Genomic DNA, 24,085 nt, shown 5'->3' on the forward strand with positions numbered 1-24,085 from the left:
CCAAAAGACGTCACCCATCTCGACAATTATTTGTGTCCGGCTCCATGGCTAAATGGTTAGCGTGCTGGCCTTTGGTCACAGGGGTCCCGGGTTCTATTCCCGGCAGGGTCTGGAATTTAATCATCATTGGTTAATTTCCCTGGCACGGGGGCTGGGTGTATGTGTTGTCTTCATCATCATTTCATCCTCATCATGACGCGCAGGTCGCCTTCGGGAGTCAAATCAAAGGACCTGCACCTGGCGAGTCGAACCCGTTCTGGGATCTCCCGACACTAAAAGCCATACGCCATTTCATTTCATTTCACAATTATTTGTGAACCTCTTCACCAATTGCGTGAAACTGGCGGCGTAACACCTATAACACGTAACAGAAACAAACGAATGACTGGAGAAGAGGGTGAAAGTAACGCCACAGCTGCTGTTGATGTACAGATCCGTATGTTAGTTCCCGTGCAATCGCGCGAGGAACTGACATGATCCAGGCAAGTGTACTACGCGTTCTCCACCGTCGTAATTTCTCTTGTGTTATTTTTAGTTCCATTCATTTTACTATTAAATATCAATGTACTTTTCTTTATGTGTGTTAAGTGTATTTCATCATCATCATCATCTGTTTACCCTCCAGGTTCGGATGTTCCCTCGGACTCAGCGAGGGATCCCACCTCTACCGCCTCAAGGGCAGTGTCCTGGAGCTTCAGACTCTTGGTCGGGGGATACAACTGGGGAGAATGACCAGTACCTCGCCCAGGCGGCCTCACCTGCTATGCTGAACAGGGGCCTTGTGGAGGGATGGGGAAGATTGGAAGGGATAGACAAGGAAGAGGGAAGGAAGCGGCCGTGGCCTTAAGTTAGGTACCATCCCGGCATTCGCCTGGAGGAGAAGTGGGAAACCACGGAAAACCACTTCCAGGATGGCTGAGGTGGGAATCGAACCCACCTCTACTCAGTTGACCTCCCGAGGCTGAGTGGACCCCGTTCCAGCCCTCGTACCACTTTTCAAATTTCGTGGCAGAGCCGGGAATCGAACCCGGACCTCCGGGGGTGGCAGCTAATCACGCTAACCACTACACCACAGAGGCGGACTTCATAGCATCTACCAGTCATTAATAAATCACTTTAGGAGTGGCGACCCCATCGTACTAATAGCCTATATCTGCTTCATTCATTCCATCCCTGACCCGGTCAATGACTGGAAAACAGGTTGTAGGTTTTCATTTTCAAATAGCACAACATACTCTCGTGTTTATTTTTAGTTATTTTGTCCACGATGTATTAATGTAATCAACTCATGTATCTTGATTTTTTGAAGAGATAAACGGGGGATAGCGGGGGTGACTATGGGGGGCGGTTGCGATGCGCGTCTCTGCTTGTGGATGCTCCCTGAGCCAGGATATTCGACAAATGTATCCTCAACCTATGTGCAATACATCCTTCCAATGTAGATTAACAATCTAATGAATATTTTACTTTCCTTCTCACAAGGTGCAAGAGCCGCTTGTACGGCTGATGGCCCGCCTACCACACTAGTGGTAGTGATTCGATTCTCTTCTGTTATATACAAACGGAAGACATGCTTGCAGAATATTTTCCATTCAATCACCTCTAATTCATACATTCGTTTTAAACCTTAAGTTATAACAGTGAAGTATTATTTTTACTTGTGCACTTACATATGCAGTTGGTTCAAGCAGTGTATATCATGGAATAAACCCCAAAACTATTTTCCTCTCTCCTGAAAAATTACTAATTTGTTGGTTACATCCTTATTCCGGGGAGGTCTTCAATTATTCTTTTCACTTATTCTTCCTTCACTCTCATTTTACACTGTTTTATCCAAATTTGTCACCCAGCCAAGTAATAATAATATCCAATAGGCTTACCTTATCCTTTAATCTGTTGCTTCAGCACAGCAAAGCCATCGGCATTTTTTTTGCTGTTTTGTAGTACAAGTGCGATACAAACATGAATAGAAAATAACACATAAATATGTTTTTAACAAAACAGTGTGCAATAGGTAAAACTGACGCCTTAATGCTCAAGTTTAAAAATTTTGATTTTTTTACACTTGGGTTTACGTCGTACCGACACAAATAGATAGGAAAGGGCTAGGAGTGGGAAGGAAGCGGCCGTGGTCTTAATTAATGTACAGAACCAGCATGTGCCTGGTGTGAAAAAAGGAAAGGAATACCATCTTCAGGTATGCCGACAATGTGACTATTATAAAATACAGCATTTGACATCTAAATTTAATCCTGACTCCAATATGCTCTTGTCTTTTATTGATATTGTCTCCAGGGTCTCCAGTAAAGATACTGTTTTCATGTTTTAAGTTCATACAATTTTAATAGTGAAATTGCTTACACAGAAGAGTCACGCTTAACCGACCTTCGCTTAGTCTACATTCCGTTTTATCCGACACGTTTGTAAAAAAAAATAATTCGGCTAAAATTCCACACAAAAACTTCGAGAAGGAGAAATAAAACCATCGTTTCGGCCACCAAATACTTCAGCTATTTGTCAGCCAATGGACCAAGAGGTGTTGGAGGTGGTAAAAATAAATCACCGTCAAGGTGTTTTGTCATCTTTGATTGACACTATTGATAAAGGAGAAGATATGACTACGAAATTGCGTCAATTTAAGCTGTAAGATGTGGATTACTTAGTTGCACAATATTGGGAAAATATTGGTACAGGCACAATTGCAAACCCATGGACAATTTTGTTAAGCGAAGAGTCGGAGAAATATTCTGATAAAGGAAGAAATCAGCACGGAAAACACGTTGAGACAAAACTCTGAATATGTAGATATGACAGGTGAAGACCTCTTGATGATGACCACTTTAAAGTGAATGATAGTGATATTGTTGACATTGTTAGCAACCGTGTAATACCGAGTGAGGTGGCGGTGCGGTTGTGATCGTGCAGCTTTGAGCTTGCATTCGGGATATAGTGGGTTCGAATCCTTCCGTCGGGAGCTCTGAAAATGGTTTTCGCGGTTTCCCATTTTCACAGTAAGCAAATGCTGGGGCTCTATCTTAATTAAGGCCACGAACGCTACCTTCCAAATCCTAGACTTTTCCCATTCTTACGTCACCGAAATCTTCGATGTATTAGTGCGAAATTAAGCAAGTAGCAAAAAAAATAAAATAAAAAAAACAAAAAAAAAACGTGGAAAATATATATAACGTAGTGGATGAAGGTGGATTCTTTTATTTATCGTATGACTTTTAGTATCGGAATTGTTCGAAAACATATTCCTCTCGCCTAGTGCAGGTCCTAACGGCGCGGCGGGGTGGAGATGAAAAGTAATCTCGTGTTCTCATCTCGAGGTTGTATAGCTCTTTACAGAACACCCCCAATGGAGGTAAGCTGCATGTACCATTTCAACCACATACCAGCCCTCCTGCCATTCTTAAATTTCGTGCTGAACCGGGAATCGAACCCGGCCCCCCCGAGGACGGCAGCTCTTTTCAGGCACACCCCCATTGGAGGTGAGCTGCATGTACCATTTCAACCACATGCCAGGTCTCCTCGATAGCTGCAGCCGCTTAATTGCGGCCAGTATCCAGTATTCGGGAGATAGTGGGTTCGAGCCCCACTGTCGGCAGCCCTGAAGATGGTTTTCCGTAGTTTCCCATTTTTACACCAGGCAAATGCTGGGGCTGTACCTAATTAAGGCCACGGCCGCTTCCTTCCCACTCCTAGCTCCTTTCTATCCTATCGTAGCCATAAGACCTGTCTGTGTCGTTGCGACGTAAAGCAGCTTGAGAAAAAAATTATATTCTTAAATACCTAGCAGTACCGGGAATCGAACCCGGGCCCCCGAGTGCGGAAACTAATAACACTAACCGTTACGCTACGGAGGCGGATGGGACGGAGGTGATGTTGAAGTAAGGAACGTTGAAATCCCCTGTCGGCACATAGCCCAATTCTTTCGAATAACACCAAGGAGTCTGCTCAAGGCTTAACGTCTCCATCCGATAGACGAGTCACCATATGCCGTAATTCCATATGGACACTGCGGAGAGGTTTGGAAATAAATCCAGGCTTTTGGCACACGATCTACTGATTACAAAATTGTGTATATGCACCGTGCGAGTGGCTGCGTGGTTCGGTTTATGTATTTGTCTGCTTGCATTACGGGGATAGAGGGGTTTAACAACACTGTCAGCAGATCTGATGATGTTTTCCCCGGTTTCCCATTTTCACACCATGGGAATGCTGGGGATTTACTTTAATTAAGGTCGCGGTCTCTTCCTTCCCATCCAGCGAGTTGGCTGTGCGGTTAGAAGCGCACAGCTGTGAGCTTGCATTCGGGAGATAGTTGGTTCGAATCCGACTGTCGGCAGCCCTGAAAATGGTTTTCCGTGGTTTCCCATTTTCACACCAGGGAAATGCTGGGGCTGTACTTAATTGAGGCTAAGGTCGCTTCCTTCCCACTCCTAGCCCTTTCCTATCGCATTGTCGCCATAAGACCGTGTCGTCTCAAACTCACGAGTCTCAGAACGCACGACCAGGGCCAGTTCTTCTTTGAATGGATAAATGTCCACCAAAAATAATCGAATGAGTTTCATATATCATTCAGTAATATCGCACAGAATAATCGGATGCGTCATGAATTTTTTTTCGGTTTAAGTGTATTGGGTAGACAATCTATTGAAATAAGCAAATAGATGAACTCTTACGAAAAATAGAAATACGCCTGTTTTTTTCTCAAATGAATCTCCAAGTACTGAAACGAAATGAGTGAATTAAATGACTTGATCTTTAATATCTGTAAATAACATTCACTGGGCGAGTTGGCCGTGCGGTTAGGGGCGCGAGGCTGTGAGCTTGCATCCGGGAGATAGTGGGTTCGAATCCCACTGTCGGCAGCCCTGAAGATGGTTTCCGTGGTTTCCCACTAGGCAAATGCTGGGGCTGTACCTAAATTAAGGCCACGGCCGCTTCCCTCAAACTCCTAGGCCTTTCCTATCCCATCGTCGCCATAAGACCTATCTGTGTCGGTGCGAAGTAAAGCCAGTAGCAAAAAAAAAAAAAAAAATCCTTATTCAAGTAAATGTCGCCTTCTGGCTGCATAATGGAAATAAGCCCCAGCACCACCAACTGACAGTTTCTTTTAACTAGCAGCGGGCAATATGCCTACTTTAATTTTGTGTCGTCGTGCTGCATGCGTAAATTGTTAGAATGCTGGCCTTTGGTCCAAGGGGTCTAGGGGGTCCCGGGTTCGATTCCCGGTCGAGTCGGAGGTTTTAACTTTCATTAGTTAGTTCATGTGGCTTGGGGACTGGGTGTTCGTGCCATCTTCAGCATTATACTTCACCTTATGTAGGGCCTCATCCTCACAGACGTACAGGTCACCTATACGGCGTCAACTCTAAAGACCTGCACCACATTTCATTATTATAAATTTATGTGAAAGGTAAAAATGCATTATAACGGGCGCCAGGAAATGTTCTCCGCAGTGCCTGCGTGCTGCTGGGTAAGATAGCATGAGCAGTTTAGTTGGCAGCACGGTGTCACATCTGTCACCCACGCTCGCTCGCTCGCCGACAGGCCAAGGTCAACAGGGTAGCAGTACAGGAAAAGCCACACGTGTTAGCCGTGGGCTGTCGAAATCTTCAGTGTGTATTGCAGTGAGCGAACGTTCAGATGGATTATTGAAATGAAATGTCGCATGGCTTTTAGTGCCGGGATATCCCAGGACGGTTTCGGCTCGCCAGGTGCAGGTCTTTCAATTTGACTCCCGTAGGCGACCTGCGCGTCATGATGCGGATGAAATGATAATGAAGACAACACATACACCCAGCCCCCGTGCCATTGGAATTAACCAATTAAGGTTAAAATCCCCGACCCGGCCGGGAATCGAACCCGGGACCGTCTGAACCGAAGGCCAGTACGCTGACCGTTCAGCCAACGAGTCGGACAGGTATATTATTATTATGTTTACTACTGAAGAGAAAGTTTCTTGGTGGAATGCATTTTTCGCGAAGGCAATCGGTTTACAGAAAATGTTAAACTATAATTTCAGGCACGGTCTTCTAATTCAGTGTCCAAACCGTGATACCGTTCGGGATTTGATAAGTAAATTTCGTGTGACCGGCTCAGTCCACGATGTACTGGGAACAGGCAGGCCTACGCTTTTAACAGACGATAAACTTTATGACATTTCCGATATAATGCTGCGAAGTCCAAGTAAATCAGTCCATTACACAAGAAACTTTAGTGAAAGTCTTGGTCAATATGTCTAGACGTGCTGAAGTGTGTCTTCGAACACAAGGACAGCACTTCCAGCATCTGTTATGAATTGCTGTGGTGAGTACAAAGTTTACTGTTTGTTGTTTGTTTGTTTGTTTTGATACAAGCGGCAGCAGCCGTGGTGCCAACTTAACTGCTGATGCAGCCTCGCAGATCGGCGCGTAGGCGCTGCGGAGAACATTTCCTGGCGCCCTGTATTAGCTTTAAGACAAGAGCAAAATATTTAAACAATAATATTACACCTCGGTCTCTTTCATTCATCTTCTTCTTTATCTGTTTACCCTCCAGGGTCGGTTTTTCCCTCGAACTCAGCGAGAAATCCCACCTCTACCGCCTCAAGGGCAGTGTCCTGGAGCTTCAGACTCTGGGTCGGAGGATACAACTGGGGAGGATGACCAGTACCTCGCCCAGGCGGCCTCACCTGCTATGCTGAACAGGGGCCTTGCGAGGGGATGAGAAGTTTGGAAGGGATAGACAGGGAGGAGGGAAAGGAGCAGCCGTGGCCTTAAGTAAGGTACCATCCCGGCATTAGCCTGGGGGAGAAGTGGAAAACCACAGAAAATCACTTTCAGGATGGCTGAGGTGGGAATCGAAAGCACCTCTACTCAGTTGCCCTCCCGAGGCTGAGCTGACCCCGTTCCAGCCCTCGTACCACTTTTCAAATTTCGTGGCAGAGCCGGGAATCGAATTCGGTCCTCCGGGGGTGGCAGCTAATCACACTAACCACTACATCACAGAGGCGGACCTCTTTCATTCACCAGCCGTTTTTCCTCCCTGTGGGCTGGGGTGGCAGAATAACGTCTACAATATTCCCTGCCCGTCGTAAGGGGCGACTAAAAAGGGAAGCGTGAGTCACCGCGCACCTCATCCCTCCTGCGGTCACCGCAAGCTCCTGCTGTCCGGAGTTGTGAATTTTGAGACTCATTAGCATGTTTACTTTAGATACCAGTTTGTAGTCATGAGTTTTGATACTACTTGTCACTAATTTAAGCCCGTGAGTTTTGAAACTCGTGAGTTTTGAGACGTAACCTATAAGACGTATGTGCGTCGGTGCGACGTAAAGCTACTTGTAAAAAATATCTTATATCCTAGTCCACCCCATTCCTATCCCATCGTTGGCATAAGATCTGTCTGTGTACGTGTGATGTTAAAGAAATAGTAAAAAAAATAGTGTATAACTCTTCCTCTCCTACCCTGCCAACCAACATTCTGATGATGATTTTTTTTCCATCAAGGGGGCTCGAAATGTCTAACCTCGGTGCCAGACCATATAGACTCGCATTCACGGTTATGCCCACCAGGCGGGCTATGCGAAATAATACGCAACGAAGGATCAAAATCCTTGAAACAAAATTTAACCCTACAACGTCAGCTTGGGGGAGGCTCCGAGGCCCACAGTGCGAATAAATTGCTTTTTATTATGAGAGATACTCTCTGCATTGGTTGTAAAGAAATAATATTGCTGTTTGAGTCATTTGTTAACTTTCATTCTTAGTCTGTTTATCCTCCAGGGTCTGTTTTTCCCTCGGACTCAGCGAGGGATCCCACCTCTACCGCCTCAGGGGCAGTATCCTGGAGCGTGAGATATTGGGTCGGAGATAAAACTGGGGAGGAGGACCAGTACCTCACCCAGGCGGCCTCACCTGCCATACTGAACAGGGGCCTTGGTGGGGGGTGGGAATATTGGAAGGGATAGCCAGGGAAGAGGGAAGAAAGCCGCCGTGGCCTTAAGTTAGGTACCATCCCAGCATTTGCCTGGAGGAGGAGTGGGGAAACCACAGAAAACAACTTCCAGAATGGCTGAGGTGGAAATCGGACCCACTCTACTCAGTTGACCTCCCGAGGCTGAGTGGACCCCGTTCCAGCCCTCGTATCACTTTTCAAATTTCGTGGCAGAGCCGGGAATCGAACCCAGGCCTTCGGGGGTGGCAGCTAATCACACTAACCACTACACCACAGAGTCGGCATATATTATGTTAACTATCATAGTAAACTAAATAATTTTGAAGCTTTCTTTTTGCCTAAAAATGGTAATCATAAACGCTATAGGCCTGCGAGGCCCTCCCTTGGTCCAAGAGAAGACCAATTTGTCTGTGTATGTATGCCATTGATTCTTGCATCAGCCTTGCCCAAGTAGGTTCCAATAATGCATAAAAATGACAACAATGGTAATAAAATCAAGACTGACAGCAAACAGATTATTGAAGCAACAAGATTGGTATTTGTTAGATTAGCAGTTAGTGTGTGCTTGTACTGTTACAGAATTGTTCCTTAAGTGATGCATACGCTGTGAGTCAACACGAGTCGAAAATTTAGTGTTCAAGAAATAAACGGAATTGTGGAAGAAGATGATGTGGAGCAAAATATTTTTGATTCTTCAGACAAAGAATGTGAAATGGAGAACAATGTTGAAGAAATTTTGTCTGATAATGGAAGTGAGGAGGACAAGTGTACATCTCTTTCCCAACAGCGAAAAGCAGGTACTGTGCCTCATCATTCTAGTGACCTTAGGTATATGTCCTAAATGCAGATCAGTATTGAGTGATTGATATAATATGTAAAAGTGGAAGGTACTATACGGGGTGAGTCAGCCCATTGTCTACGAGATATATAAGGCCGGGAAATACAGCACACTAGACTCGGCATCGCCGACCCCGTGGTGTAGGGGTAGCGTGCCTGCCTCTTACCCGGAGGCCCCAGGTTCGATTCCCGGCCAGGCCAGGGATTTTTACCTGGACCTGAGGGCTGGTTCGAGAATTGAGGAGCTATCTGACGGTGAGATGGCGGCTCCGGGCTAGAAAGCCAAGAATAACGGCCGAGAGGAAGTTTCGTGCTGACCACACGACACCTCGTAATCTGCAGGCCTTAGGGCTGAGCAGCGGTCGCTTGGTAGGCCAAGGCCCTTCAAGGGCTGTAGTGCCATGGGGTTTGGGTTTGGACTTGGCCTCGAGATACTTCCGACAAGCGCCGCTAGAGTTCTCGTTACTGAATTGTCTCGCCCATTCATTGCAACACGTTCCAGTACGAAAACCTATAAAAATTTATTAAAACTAGCAATTTCACAAGACACCAAACAGATGTGAGATAAAAAAATAGACCAAGAGCAGTTGTATGACTTACACTTTGCTTAAACGAAATAAGTAATTGACGACATAAGCAGAGCAGTCTATTTGCGAGTTTGTCACTTCTTCACGTTTTCCCTAATTCTGCCTCAGTGTATCCGAAAAACTGATCGAGATTGCGGTCATAAATGACTTTGGGTTTAATCACCATCTTATAAATTATCAGCTATCCTGCCTTTTCCTTCACACATCTGATGTTGCGACATTCGTATTGAAGCCGCTGTTTGGAAAGCGATGTTATGCCCGTTTCGCCATTAGAAAACCCTATACAAATTTTCAGCATCTTCTGATGTGGTACAGTTAGGCAGTGCCAGGATCTCAAATCTGTTAGCCCGTAGGTGCTTTCCTATGCCAGAGGACGCAAATTTTTAGCGTCGTTTCTCCGTATTTCACTCTTTCTTCCCGTCAGATTCAGTTTGTTCTAACAGGAATAAAGCTCCTAAATAATCATTTGTACCATTATTTTCATTTTGGTCAACTTCAGATACCTTAAATCATTTTTCTGATTTCATTACCGTATCCTACTTCTCAATATAAAGACTGTTTTCCGTAATCTGGCATCTGAAATCTCATCAATATATATTTAGATTTAACATAGATAGCCTTCTCGTAGCCTCTCCTTGACAAAGAAACGAGACTTGCAGGTACTTCTTTTTTGTTTATGAGTGACGTAGATCAGTTATGTGCTGAAGATATGGTATGTTCATCGTTATCTGAATCAGAAATTTTACCCTTACTATATTTTAATGGCAATACGCCATTTCATGGAGCTGGAGCCTTCCTGCGTTTCACACTTTTCTGTTGTGAACAGGATATACACTAAAGAAGGAAACTTCGTTGGGGAGAATTCGCTTGATTGATATGTTCACACTGAAATCTGATGTATTAAACTGCAAGCTACCTACATACTTGTGCCTCGAAATAGCTTGCCTGAATTTCTCTTTTAAACCGCAAATTATGGAACGTCACATTTTCTTGCTTTTTAGCGGTATCCGAAGTACATAGAGGTACACAACAGTGCACCATGCTTTTCAACCTCACGGACACTCACCGACAGAAACAATTCATTCATTCATTCATTCATTCATTCATTCATTCATTCATTCATTCATTCATTCATTCATTCATTCATTCATTCATTCATTCATAATCTGCTTACCCTTCAGGGTTGGCTTTTCCCTCGGACTCAGCGAGGGATCCCACCTCTACCGCCTCAAGGGCAGTGTCCTGGAGCTTCAGACTCTGGGTCGGGGGATACAAATGGGGAGGATGACCAGTACCTCGCCCAGGCAGCCTCACCTGCTATACTGAACAGGGGCCTTGCAGGGGGATGGGAAGATTGGAAAGGATAGACAAGGAAGAGGAAAGGAAGCGCTCGTGGCCTTAAGTTAAGTACCATCCCGGCATTTGCCTGGAGGAGAAGTGGGAAACCACGGAAAACCACTTCCAGGATGACTGAGGTGGGAATCGAACCCACCTCTACTCAGTTGACCTCCCGAGGCTGAGTGGACCCCGTTCCAGCCCTCGTACCACTTTTCAAATTTCGTGGCAGAGCCGGGAATCGAACCCCGGACCTCCGGGGGTGGCAGCTAATCACACTAGCCACTACACCACAGAGGAGGGCCGACAGAAACGATACGCACAATAAATTGCATAAAATCAACACAACATCACAATTACTCCGTACCTCACAATATTAAAGTCCTCCAAGAACAGAACAGAAACCTGACATCTAGCGGCCAAACCGTGAACACGGTCGGGCCGTCTCTTCAGCGGCAAATTAGTAGCTATGTCCCAGCCTTGTATACCATTACCAATGCAAAAACATGTACCGTATATGACAGGCATTTACACAATGCATCAAACTGCCATACGGTTATGTAAAAAGTACGTGACAATTATGGTCTTTCAGAAGGGTATGAAATGAACGCTAAAAGCGATGGCATATTGATAGAAAACGTGTGTGCATTTGTGAAGTGGAAGTAGTAGTCCATCTAGTACGCTTTCGGGAAACAGAGCAGATAGAGTCGCGGTGGTGTCATAGGTAAAGTGTGTTGCTGTTAATACAGCTGCGTGTGTTAGGTGGGTTCGAATCCTACTTGAGCCTGCAAATTTCATTCGCATTTTGTGTTTCGAGAATCATCCACAGAGCCAATGTATCCGAATGCCCTCACGTCCTGGCTTATTTAATTCTTCTTCTTTTTTCTGTTTACCCTCTAGGGTCGGTTCTTCCCTCGGACTCAGCGAGGGATCCTACCTCTACCGCCTCAAGGGCAGTGTCCTGGAGCTTCAGACTCTGGGTCGGAGGATACAACTGGGGAGGATGACCAGTACCTCGCCAAGGCGGCCTCACCTCGTATGCTGAACAGGGGCCTTGCGGGGGGGGGGGGACGGGTAGATTGGAAGGAATAGACAGGAAGAGCGGCTGTGGCCTTAAGTTAGGTACCATCCCGGCATTTGCCTGGAGGAGAAGTGGGAAACCACAGAATACCACTTCCAGGATGGCTGAGGTGGGAACTGAACCTACCTCTACTCAATTGACCTCCCGAGGCTGAGTGGACCCCGTTCAAGCCCTCGTGTCACTTTTCAAATTTCGTAGCAGAGCCGGGAATCGAACCCGGCAGCTAATCACACTAACCCCTACACCACATAGGCGGACAATTAATTAATTAATTAATTAAACAACCGTCCTCCTCTGTGGTGTAGTGGTTAGTGTGATTAGCTGCCACCCCTCTTTATGGATTCATTTAACCATTTTCGACACTGGAAAGTGTTTTTAGAAAGACTGTAAGTGCATTTATATATCAAGGAAACATTTAAGGGGGAGTTGTGAAAAATATTGTATGTTGCTCACACTGTTTACATGTTGGCGCCAATTTATACTTATGGAGGGAAATGCGTGTCGCTCTTGTATTCATCTTCTCTGCACACAAGTTGATTTTTAAAGGTAAAATTCTAATGGTAATTTAAACCTAATCAATTATTTTCATTTCCGCTTGCATGTACATATATTTCACGCCCGTTCACGATAAGTTTATGCTCCTTTGGGAGAAAATTAACAAAATTTTCCAATTCTAACCTCAAATCGTTATGTTTTCAGAAATGGGCTTAGAAAAGGACCTGCCACCAAACAGAAGGGGAGTAATTCAAGGTCTTTTGGCTGAAACTAATCTTTCACAGCGAGAAATAGCAAAAAAGTTGGAGTTTCAAAAACTTCAGTGGCTAATATCAGTCGTAGGTTACGTGAAAAGAACAACACTCTGGCATCTAATCGTAAGGTCAAATGTGGCAGAAAAAAGATGCTGTCACCTCGCGGTGAACGAATTTGAGAAAAATAATAATAGAAGATAGAGCAGCAACGAATAGCAACACAAGAAGGAAATTAAACGATGCAGGAGTTCCAGTGTCTACCAGAACAGTTTGGTGGAGACTGGCAGACTTGGGCTACAAAAGCTGCAGACCTGCTCGCAAATCAAGACTTAATCCAAGGATGATGAAGCAACGGTTGGAATGGGCTAAGGCGCACAAACACTTCACTGTAGAAGACTGGAGATCAGTATGTTTTCCAGTTCTTCATTTTGATTTGAAAATTATCCATAGTTTAAAAAATTTTAAAAAGTGCTTTTGTGCTTCAGGCATGTTTTAGTGACGAAAGCACCTTCCAGATTTTAATGAACAAGGCTCAGTTTAATAAGAGAAGGCCATCGGAAAAGTTCAATGAAGATCGTGTGATAAAGACTATCAAACATCCAACTTCGGTGATGATATGGTCAGGGATCAGTGGCAGAGGTTTGGGTAGGCTGTATATCGTTGAAGGTACGATGAAACAACAACAGTACGTCAATGTTCTGCAAACTCGACTTCTTCCACAACTCCGGGATTGGTACAAAGGAGATGAAAAGAAAATATTTATGCATGATGGTGCGCCCTGCCATACGGCAAAGACTGTCGAAAGATTCTTGAAGGAAAAGGAATTTCCTCTGTTGGACTGGCCAGGTAACTCTCCCGACCTCAACCCAATTGAGAATGTGTGGGAACTGTTAAAGAGGGAAGTGGCAAAAGACAATGTCACTACGAGGATACATTTACTTGAACGGATCTTATTCCACTGGAACCACAACCAGCAATTGAAGGATATGAGCTTACGATGCATAGATAGCATGCCTCACAGAGTGCAGGCCGTTATTGCAGCAAAAGGAGAACTGACAAAATACTAGTATTAACAATTAAATGAAGGTTCAAGTCTGAGTTTTGTGATTAGTTGTGTTATTCTGTGTGTATATGTATAAGTCTAGTCACATTTCACACAGTTAAGATAAATAAAACACAAATTAAATACATAAAGGCAATTTAAAGTTTATTTTCCTAGGTTTCCATAGGTGGTCATATTAATTTGGCCAGGGACTGTAATCATAAAGAATTATTTGATCATTGTTTTACTCCAGAAGTAATACAGATTGTTGCATGCCAGCCCTGTCGTAGCCCCTCTCGGTACTTCTTGGAAAGGGTTTGTGAGTCAGCTGACTGGGGAGCTCCCAGCCGGCCTGGAGGGCATGGCTGGCAGTTCCGCGTTTTATTCTCGTCGGACGGCTTACCTGTAAGATTCTTGGAGAAGCAAATAGGATAATCCGACTCTGGTCACATCGCGAATATTCTGGTGCACATCGCACGAGCTATGAAAAGGGAGGCTAACCGCGAACAGTCAGTTAGTGCTGGACTCGTAGTCAGTGTTGGGCTCCGTGGTGGAGTCAGTGTGAGACTCAGTGTGTTGGGGTTCCGTGGCTGGGCTGAGGGCGACAGAGCTGTTGGCTGTCGCTAGTGCCCCTCCAAGGTCTGAAAGAGGAGCTGTTGTTGTGTCGGCGTGCCCAGCGTGTGGCTGGATTGAAGACGGCATGCGGAACGGAAGATTGTGTACTGCCTGAGAGCACTGTGTGTGTGTACTTCTGTAGACGGAGGACTGCCGTGAGTCAGCGATCGAATCAGTTATCCTGCGTATGAGAGTAATTGGACCTGTGTTAATATTCGCTGTTGTGAGTATCGTCCTGCTGTTGAATACTGTTTGGTTATTCACTGCATACTGTGTGGATTACTGGACCGTCTCTGGAGGCAAATCAAGGAATAGTCATCGTGTGTTGTGTAGCCAGTAGCACTGTGTTCAAACCCAGCGATCTGCACACAGCTGCTGTATGGGGTGATTGGATCTGGAGAAGCGGAAGTAAGGATTATAGCCGTCCCCAGGTAGTACCCATAGGCTGGACCGCCTGATATGTAAAAGGAAGTCAGACTTGTAAACAGACAGCAATTCGTGAGTGTAGTCATTTATGGCTAAATAGAATTGTGTGTGTATGCTTGTTTCTGTTTGTGTGCATTTATTGGGTCATCTTGGAATGAATTAGAGTGCTAAAACAGATGCTGTTTTACTCGTAGCACTATTATTCTACAGCATACTAATCAAGAGGCTGTCAACAGAAATTTGTCACCAATTACTGAGAAGTAACTGTTAGCTTATAAAGAGCTTCTTATTATGATAGGTGTGGTCTGCACTATATGGCCGACCTGTGTACTCTGGTACTATGAGACGCAGTAAATTCAAACAAATCACCAAATTACTTAAATTTTATGATAAATTAACATGGGAAGAATGTAAAGCCACCGACAGATTTACAGCTCTACGAGAACTATTTGAGGAGGTAAATAAAGGTAAATAAAGGAAATAAAGAATGGCAAAATAAGTTGAAGCTGAGTTAGGAGAAGATCAATTTGGCTTCAGAAGAAATGTAGGAACACGTGAAGCAATCCTGACTTTACGTCTGATCTTAGAGCACCGAATTAAGAAAGATAAGCGCACGTTCGTAGATCTGGAAAAGGCATTCGATATTTTTGATTGGACCATGCTGATTGAGATCCTGAAGGTGATCGTGATCAGGTACCGAGAAAGGAGAATTATCTACAATCTACACAAAAATCTGTCTGCAGTGATAAAAATCGAGGGCTTTGAAAAATAAGCAGCAATCAAGAAAGGTGTGAGGCAAGGCTGCAGTTTGTCCCCCCTCCTTTTCAATGTTTACATAGAACAGGCAGTAAAGGAAATCAAAGAGGAATTTGGAAAGGTAATCACAATCCAAGGAGAGGAAATCAAAACCTTGAGATTTGCCGATGATATTGTTATTTTATATGAGACTGCAGAAGATCTCGAGAAGTTGCTGAATGTTATGGACGAAGTCTTGGGTAAGGAGTACAAGATGAAAATAAATAAGTCCAAAACAAAAGTAATGGAGTGCAGTCGAACGAAGGCAGATGATGCAGGAAATATTAGATTAGGAAATGAAGTCTTAAAGGAAGTAGATGAATATTGTTACTTGGGTAGTAAAATAACTAACGATGGCAGAAGTAAGGAGAACATAAAATGCAGACTAGCACAAGCAAGGAAGAGCTTTCTTAGGAAAAGAAATTTGCTCACTTCAAATATTGATCTAGGAACTAGAAAGATGTTTTTGAAGACTTTCGTGTGGAGCGTGGCATTGTATGGAAGTGAAACATGTACGATAATTAGCTCAGAAAGAAAGAGAATAGAAGCTTTTGAAATGTGGTGTTACATAAGAATGCTGAAGGTGAGATGGATAGATCGAATCACGAATGAAGAGATACTGAATCGAATTGGTGAGAGGAGATCTATTTGGCTAAATTTGACGAGAAGAAGATATAGAATGATAGGACACATCTTAAGACACCCAGGACTTGTTAAGTTGGTTTTTGAAGGAAGTGTAGGTGGTAAGAACGGTAGGGGTAGACCAAGGTACGAATATGGCAAGCAGATTAGAGCAGATGTAGGATGCAATAGTTGCGTAGAAATGAAAAGGTTAGCACAGGATAGGGTGGCATGGAGTGCTGCATCAAACCAGTCTATGGACTGGTGACTCAAACAACAACAAATAAATTATTGCCGAAATGTTGTCTTTGTTTACTTGAGGGATAGCTCCGAGCCAGAAATCCTGTAGCGTTCATGCTACTAACTTCGAATCACTGCCATCTGAGACTTCAGTGATGCCACGCTGTAGCTCATTAGAGGGCGGGGTGGAGGTCTGTTGCGTTCTCAGATGAGAGCCGTTTCTGTCTAGGTGCCAGTGATGCCCGTAGCTTGGTAAGAAGGAGGCCAGGTGAGCAATTGGAACCAAGCTGTCTGCGGTGTCGACACACTGGACCCACACCAGGAGTCATGGTCCTTTCACAGAGGGAACACTCTCGTAGTTATCCCAAGAACGTTGACAGCGGATTTGTACGTCAGGCTGGTGATTGTGCTGCCATTGATTCGCAGTATTGGACAGGGTGTTTTAGTCCTCATACCTCTGCTGTCACCAAACGTGCTCTACAGCGTGTCGACCAGTTGGATTGGTCTGCGATATCACCAGACCTTTTGCCCATTGAGAACGTATGGGGCATTACTGGGACGACAAATCCAGCGCCATCCAGTACCAACATTAACCGTTGTTGATTTGACTGACCAAGTGTAATTCCACACCACACAACACAATGTACGCACGTCTGCTTACTTGCATTAAAAATCGTGGCGACTACAGCGGTTATTAATGTACCACCACGTCACATGTCTTCTCGGGCATATTTGAACCGGTGACCTGGAAACTTTAATCAAATAAATGTTACCTGGACACTTAGCCTAAATTGCATTCCACTAGACTATCCTCTTGGTTTTGGAATTTCATTTTCCGGCAGTATTTAAAGAACATTGGACACGTCAAGTCATTGTAAGCCAGCGGAACCTATTTTTATTTTATACTTGTGTTATTATGTTTTTTTTAATGTTTTGTATTTGAGATTTGTTAACTTACCAAAAGGCATTTTGATACATTAAGCTGGCAATACGAGTGTTCTCATTCGTAAGAATAAGGATTCTATGACCTCTTTCCTGCCTAGTAAATATTTTAAGTTATTCATTATCGAACCTATCGTCCAGGGACGACCCTTCAGCGCCCTAGGAGAGCAGCCGGGAAAAGAAGTACAATATTTTGTTATGATTCTGGAGAGTTCCTCTTCCAGGCCTGATTTGAAGAACATAATTCTTAAGTTTAAAAAGATCAGCGTTTTGGTAATTGCTTCAGGTTGAAACCAGAGACCTGTTAATCCAATAATGGCAAAGAGTTAACTATAATTGTGACTGGATACTGTTCAGTAACCCAAATGATCTGATGCAAAACCTTGTATTTTTTTCATTTTCAGGATATCTGAAGGGCAGATTTGTCATTAGGGCATTCACTCATATGATCATCTGAAGAGGAGCATATCGGAGTAGATCAATAATGGTATCAAACATCCCAACACTGACGAGCTACTATGGACTTCCAAGCTGTTCTAGTTCCATATGAGCAACATTTTAAACACAATTTGTAGCCTGAAGGTTTGTGAGTAAAACTATCAAGCACAAGTTGGAAGCTGTATGGTGAGCTATGTCAGAAATAAAATATTTTGTATTATAATTCCGGGACCCTTCATTTCCTGTTCGGAACTGTCATGCGTGTTTCATAGTAAAATATTTTTCAGTTGTGATGGGATTTGTCTATTTAATTAGTTTCCAAATGGTGAGTTAATACGTCTCTCGGATATTTGTTGCTGTTTTATTGGATCATTGTATTGCCTTTCTTCTTTGCATTTTGTTCAATGCTGCAAACTTGAATAAAGTGTGAACTATGTTATGAGATAAAATGAATAATCCAAGTTCTCATAAGAAATTAAATGTAATCCATTTTTACTCTTCAACAAAGAAGTTAACATTAGTCTGAAAATTCAGAATTAAAATTCTTTACAGAGGACACTAAAATGTAGATACTATTAATAATACGAATTATAAAGCATTAAAACATTCAACATATAACACTGATATCTTAAACAATTATTCTGTGCTATCTTCAGTAGATTATTAAAAGCATAATCTTATTAGAAAAAATCAGTTGACCATTTTGAATTCTTAAGAAACATCCCTGCAAATATTTATTAGTTTTTAATTGCCATGTTACTGCATGTAAATAAAGAATGTTCTCTCGTGTAAATGCAGATTTTTACTATATTTTGTTAATCTGTTGAAAAATCTGCCCATCATTTTATGATGCAATTGTAGTTAGTGTTCTGGGATTATTAAATGATGTGTACATTTTAAGTCCCTTATAAGAATGGCATTCTTTCTGACTAAAGTGAGCAATAAGAAAATGGCTTCTGAACCATTGGTGACTCATTGTATGTATTTGATGATTCACTGAACTGCTAAAATTTGCTTTGAATGCCTTGCTAGGTATAGTTGTAAAACTGAAAACAACATTTTTATGTATAATTTTGTACTGCAATGCAATGCTTCATTGAACACTCCAGGACAGTTTTATAATTTTAGAAAATATGAGATTTTAGTCCACCCTTTTTTGTTTCCTACCATGCATTGTGTGCAAAACTTTCAGCATTAAGTTAAAAACTTGCACTGTAAAACTGTGAAGTATGTATGTATGTATGTATGTATGTATGTATGTATGTATGTATGGTTGGTTGCTTAGTTGGTTGAGTACTCAGCCTGTAGCCTGGTTGGATCCTCAACAGCTCTGCCATCAGCTTTCACAGATGGCTTAGGCATCACTGAAGAGCCGCACAAAGGAAATGAGGATTGAGGTAGTTTCCCGTTGTTTTTCTCATTGATCCAGAAGATGTTATTACATATTAGTCTGCCATGCCCACTGAAGGAAGTGCAGCAGCCAACCCTATGAACAATATTTTCACACTATTCATAATACGGACTGGCTGCATAATGAATGGCACCACTAACATTGGTCATACCTCAGTCACTTTCATATTGTCAATGACAAGAATGAGACTGAGACAGATCAATTAAAGTAATAAATTTGTTCTAGTCTGTACCAGAAGTCACAGAGCACTGTAAACACTAGGACATGACAGTAAAGGCATAAAATTGTGATATAATCTGATATGTGTGCACTTGATCTCCAATCAGAGATTTTCTACCAGAGAAATGTTCCTAACATTTGAAACAAATTGGCCAGAAACCACCAGTGGTCTGGATTAATACATGGCAGTGAAGAAGGATGACAATTTGGATAAAATGAAATACATTTTTGATACTTTGCTGACATTGTAAATTGACAAAAAATAAACTTAACTATTCATATAAAGGCAGAGCCTGCAGTAATTCCTCCTGTGAGCAGTTAACATTTCTTTTGAAACCATACTACATCAAAAATGTCTGCCCTACTGTATATATGTGAAGAGCTAGTATCTGGAGACAGTTTTGTGTTTTCATTCTAAAGTTAAGAACTTTGCTGAACACTCGGTAAGTTCTTATTTAAAATTGTAATGATCAATTCATGAATGCAAGTGCTTTTGTTGAAATGGAATTAATTTCAAGGAGTGCTCCTCAAAATTTCAGACAAAGAAAAGGTGATTATAATTTTCACAGTAACAGATGTTTTCTTTTAATCCACTGATTTAGACATTCTAAAGTTAGGGTATCCTTAATGAGATATGCAATTAAATGATCAATTCTTTTGTATAGGAGGCTCCTTTTACCATATTTTAACATGATATGCTAAAGTGTACTTTTATCATAAATAAGTGCCATTTTCATGTGTTAAGGACTAATCACGGGTATTTCTTTTAGAGCCAGTGGCTATTCTTACTCTGATGAAATGTATACTACTACAAGTTATACCAGGCATATTTTCAGGTTTATAAATAGTTCAAAGATAAATTAAAGTATGTTCCTCTCTCAACAATTTGCTCAAATTGTACTGGACTATAAAATGTTTTATTAAGCACTTTATATTATATGTAACTTCACTTCTTAATGTGTAGTACACTATTGAAGTAACACATAGGCACACTAGAGGATCCTTAAATTTGAAAATTACAAAATTGCAAATTACTATCCTCTAAAAGTATTTCTTGATTCAATGCTATGTATATGAATAATACAGAATTAAACAACATTCACCCTATTGTAACACATGTTTGGTTGGAATTTATTGATTACTTCAACCTGTTTTATTACAAGAACAAAAGATCATGTTTAAAAGTTATTTTGTTGTAACCTGTATTATATATAACTAAATTTGAGCTCTACACAATTTCAGCAAACACTCAGCACAGGTTATACTGTTAATTCAGTAGTCAGGGAAGCTTATTTCAAAATTAGTGTATTATTGTCCTGATTATTATTGCCAGATTTAAAACTGAATGGTGTGCAGTATCCAATCAGTACACAGTTATATTTATTACCTTTCTCTATGCACCAAATAGATATCCTGTTTCATGAAGTTCATGAGGTGTTACAACATAGTCAGCTATAAGATTTTGCTGCTCTTTAAGTAATGTGTACTCTTTCCATTTTCCAATAATACACACTCCATTGATATTTAAATTAAGACTGCTCTTCCACCATGACATTCATAATTGGCACAGCCTGAAAAATTATCAACTTATTTTTTTCTGGACCCGTAAAATAGTATTTGTTTGGAAGTACAATAATATATCAAGCTGATTGACTTCAACCTATAATTCAGTAGTAACATAAGTAGCATAAAAATGTATATAGACCCCAGTTATTTGACAATGATTTGACTTAGACTATTTTTACAATTCTTATGAACAATAATATATACAACAGAACAATGATTGTACATGATAATTAACACTAAATAGTGAGAATAAAAGGGAACACACAGAACAAAAGAGTGCATGATTCTATCTGATCTACTTGCTATTCACATACACCAACAAATTGTTATTTTCATTAAGTCAGCTATCTTCATGTCACCAGTATAACAGATCCAGCAGCATGTGAAAGTGCAATATATTAGCTGTTGTGGACCCTTATGGAGTCAGTCTCCTACAATAATTTATTGAATTCCTCTAATTCATGGCACACAGTTAAATTAAGATAAACTCTTTCTATGATGATATTCACTGACATTTAGTATACAATAAATAGTATCCATTATCACTTAAGTCATCAGAAATGTTTGTATTCAAATTTCTATCAAAGTACAGTGCTCCATAACATATTTAAATGTTCTATAAAATATCCTTTACTGTTGATTTCCCTTTTCAGGGTTTGCTGTATGTTAAAATATAACTAATGAAGTTGGTATTTTTAATCCCCCTAAAATCAATTCCATACGGGAAGAATAGGATTAAAGCCTTTTAATCAGTTTGATGTAAACAAACCAATATTCCCAAAAATCCTACTAAACTAGTATAAATTAAAATATAACTATACTTCAACCTAATTTTATTTTCATTTCATCTATACTGATTCATACATATATCTACTTAACAATAATAAAAAAGTTGACAAGAGATGTCATATTTGAGGACTACTTTTCACTGAAATTAAATTCAATGTATGCCATAAAATTAAGGAGATCTAGACTTCCTCATTGCTGGGACCTTGCTACTTAAATAACAATTTCTCCCACAAGATATTGTGGTTACTAACATCTTCCTGTGCACCGGTACTACTCTTAGGGATTGTCCAATACAGCTGGTCAGTAATGTAGAAAGCTGTTCTAAATGTTTGCAGATAACTGAACGTAAAGAAACGGCAAACTTCTGTGCATATTTTGAATAGCATTATGGAAAGTGTGATGCACTTCATAATTATGGAGTTTTTTGTTGGTTATTGAAGTTAAAAAGAGTAATTTTTCTAACTCTACTCTGTTATTAATTTAATGAGGAGAGTTCTGTTAGGACCTATCTACATAGGCTACATACTAATCAAATGCAAATAATATCTTGATAGAAGCCTTATATTCCAGTCACAAATGGTCAAATGTTTTAACAACCCGAAGTTCTGTTATTTATACAGTATATTTTAGGAATAAAACACTCTGAGATCATTTACGTATCATTTTCTGAGAAGTTTACAATGAAGAAAATAAAGCACTACAAAATAACCTGATAAGTAAACACGTTGACTTAAAATATACTTTATTGATAGAATTAATAGATCATTCAGTGACATTCTGAATTAAAATATATTAATACCAATATGCAGTGAAATCTGTATGATATCTTACGAAAGTGTCCCAGTTAGAATACATGACAGAAAATTTTCACAAGTAAAGGAGAAAGAGATCATTCTTTTCTGCCTTTCAGGATCAACATTTTGTATGGATAGATATATCCCTTTGATTTTGTGAGTACTACTTGAAGTTTGAATTTTACATACTCATTTGCAATATTAACTTATTCAGTTCAATTATGTATGAGTTATTTCATTGTAACCCATTTCTTGTTGTTCCACTTAGCGATAAAATCAAGTACATATTAATGATGAACACACTACGTATAAAATCAATTCATTATTTGAATTTCCAATCATTCACTGTAGAAAATATCAACACATATTTCAAGCCAAAGAACGGCTTCGAGTAGTTCTGTGCATTTTACTGCATCAGTTATCGAATTACCACGTCATACCTCATTATCCTCTGTGTGGTAGGCAAACATCTGACACAGATATCTACTTTACTGACTTAAGATAATTGGAGCCGTGTACCCATCACACTGGGTGCTACATGCTAGAGTTCACATCACAGGGAACAGGCTTTGAAACAGCCTAGAGTTTTCTACAAGAAAGGTCTGTGTTTCATAGTCTCATGAGTACCTGTTAGTGTTTGCGGCACCATCCAGCACAGTGTTAGCAACTGTAGGTTTGGGAACTGAAACATAAATATGATTGGAAAAAATATATTAATTACCGGTACTGTAATAAACACTGAGTAGGTCACCATTTCAAAAGCAAAATTAAAAATAAATGTCTTGAAGATCAGCAGAACATAAAATGTTATTTTAAAATCATAATACCATAAAACAATGTATAACATTGTCCAATTAGTGGCTAAGTATAAGTCTACATTTCTATAAGGATTGTTCACAGGAACATACACAGAGCTGGCAACTCCACTAATAACTGATGGGACAGACAATAAGTGGCAACATTTCACTTTTTGGTGGTTGTAGTAACAGTTCAGAACGTGGTCAATCTGAGGCATAACAACTACAATGTGGCATGATTCAATCCTTGCGCAAACAAGGTTCTTTGACTGGGAGAACTGTCACGAAGTATGCTTGTTCTCAACGAAAACGCACGCCACACGCTGCTAATGAAGCAATGGACATTCGTTGCTGTTGTCGCTGGGGTCTTGTGGCCTTATAGCTAAGATCTCTCCCCTTGCAACAATCAGGTCTTTGGCCTGGTGAAGAAAACTCTATAGAGTAAGCGGTTCACCATCAATCAGCAACTTGGTCTTTCATTGTGGAGTGTATACATAAACTTGTACACCGTTGGGACAGAAGCCTAAATGGTGGCGGTGATTATCTGTACTCTCTCTCAAACTATCATCAATACGCTGTCGTTCTGATATAGTTTGTTGTCCAATATATACTATAGTGTAGGTTTCTAGACATCAATCCATGTTTCAATTGAACAACCCTTATAAATACAACTGTAATAATTGTGATTAGGCTACTATTCTAAAGCTTACACAGTACTTTAAACTATTATATTTATTAATTATTGTTCAAATCCACAAATTTACCCCAAAAGCTGACTTCAATTATTCTCAGAAGACTAGATATGTTAAAAAGCGACTAACATCCCATTACAAAGTTATTATTATTATTATTATTATTAT

The 24,085-nt window shown here is 41.1% G+C and overlaps 1 protein-coding gene across 2 annotated transcripts in view; it reads right to left on the minus strand.

Annotated features, from left to right (window-relative positions):
- The window catches only part of Fs (Follistatin), an 859,985-nt gene that overhangs the window by 131,918 nt on the left and 703,982 nt on the right, over positions 1-24,085 (minus strand). For both annotated transcript variants that reach the window (XM_067140803.2, XM_067140804.2), the window contains one exon: positions 23,056-23,110. In XM_067140803.2, the coding sequence (XP_066996904.1) occupies positions 23,056-23,110 (55 nt within the window). The remainder of the gene's footprint in view (positions 1-23,055; positions 23,111-24,085) is intronic.

The sequence above is a fragment of the Anabrus simplex genome, chromosome 2 (assembly GCF_040414725.1).
Source record: "Anabrus simplex isolate iqAnaSimp1 chromosome 2, ASM4041472v1, whole genome shotgun sequence".
Taxonomy (NCBI): Eukaryota; Metazoa; Arthropoda; class Insecta; order Orthoptera; family Tettigoniidae; genus Anabrus; species Anabrus simplex.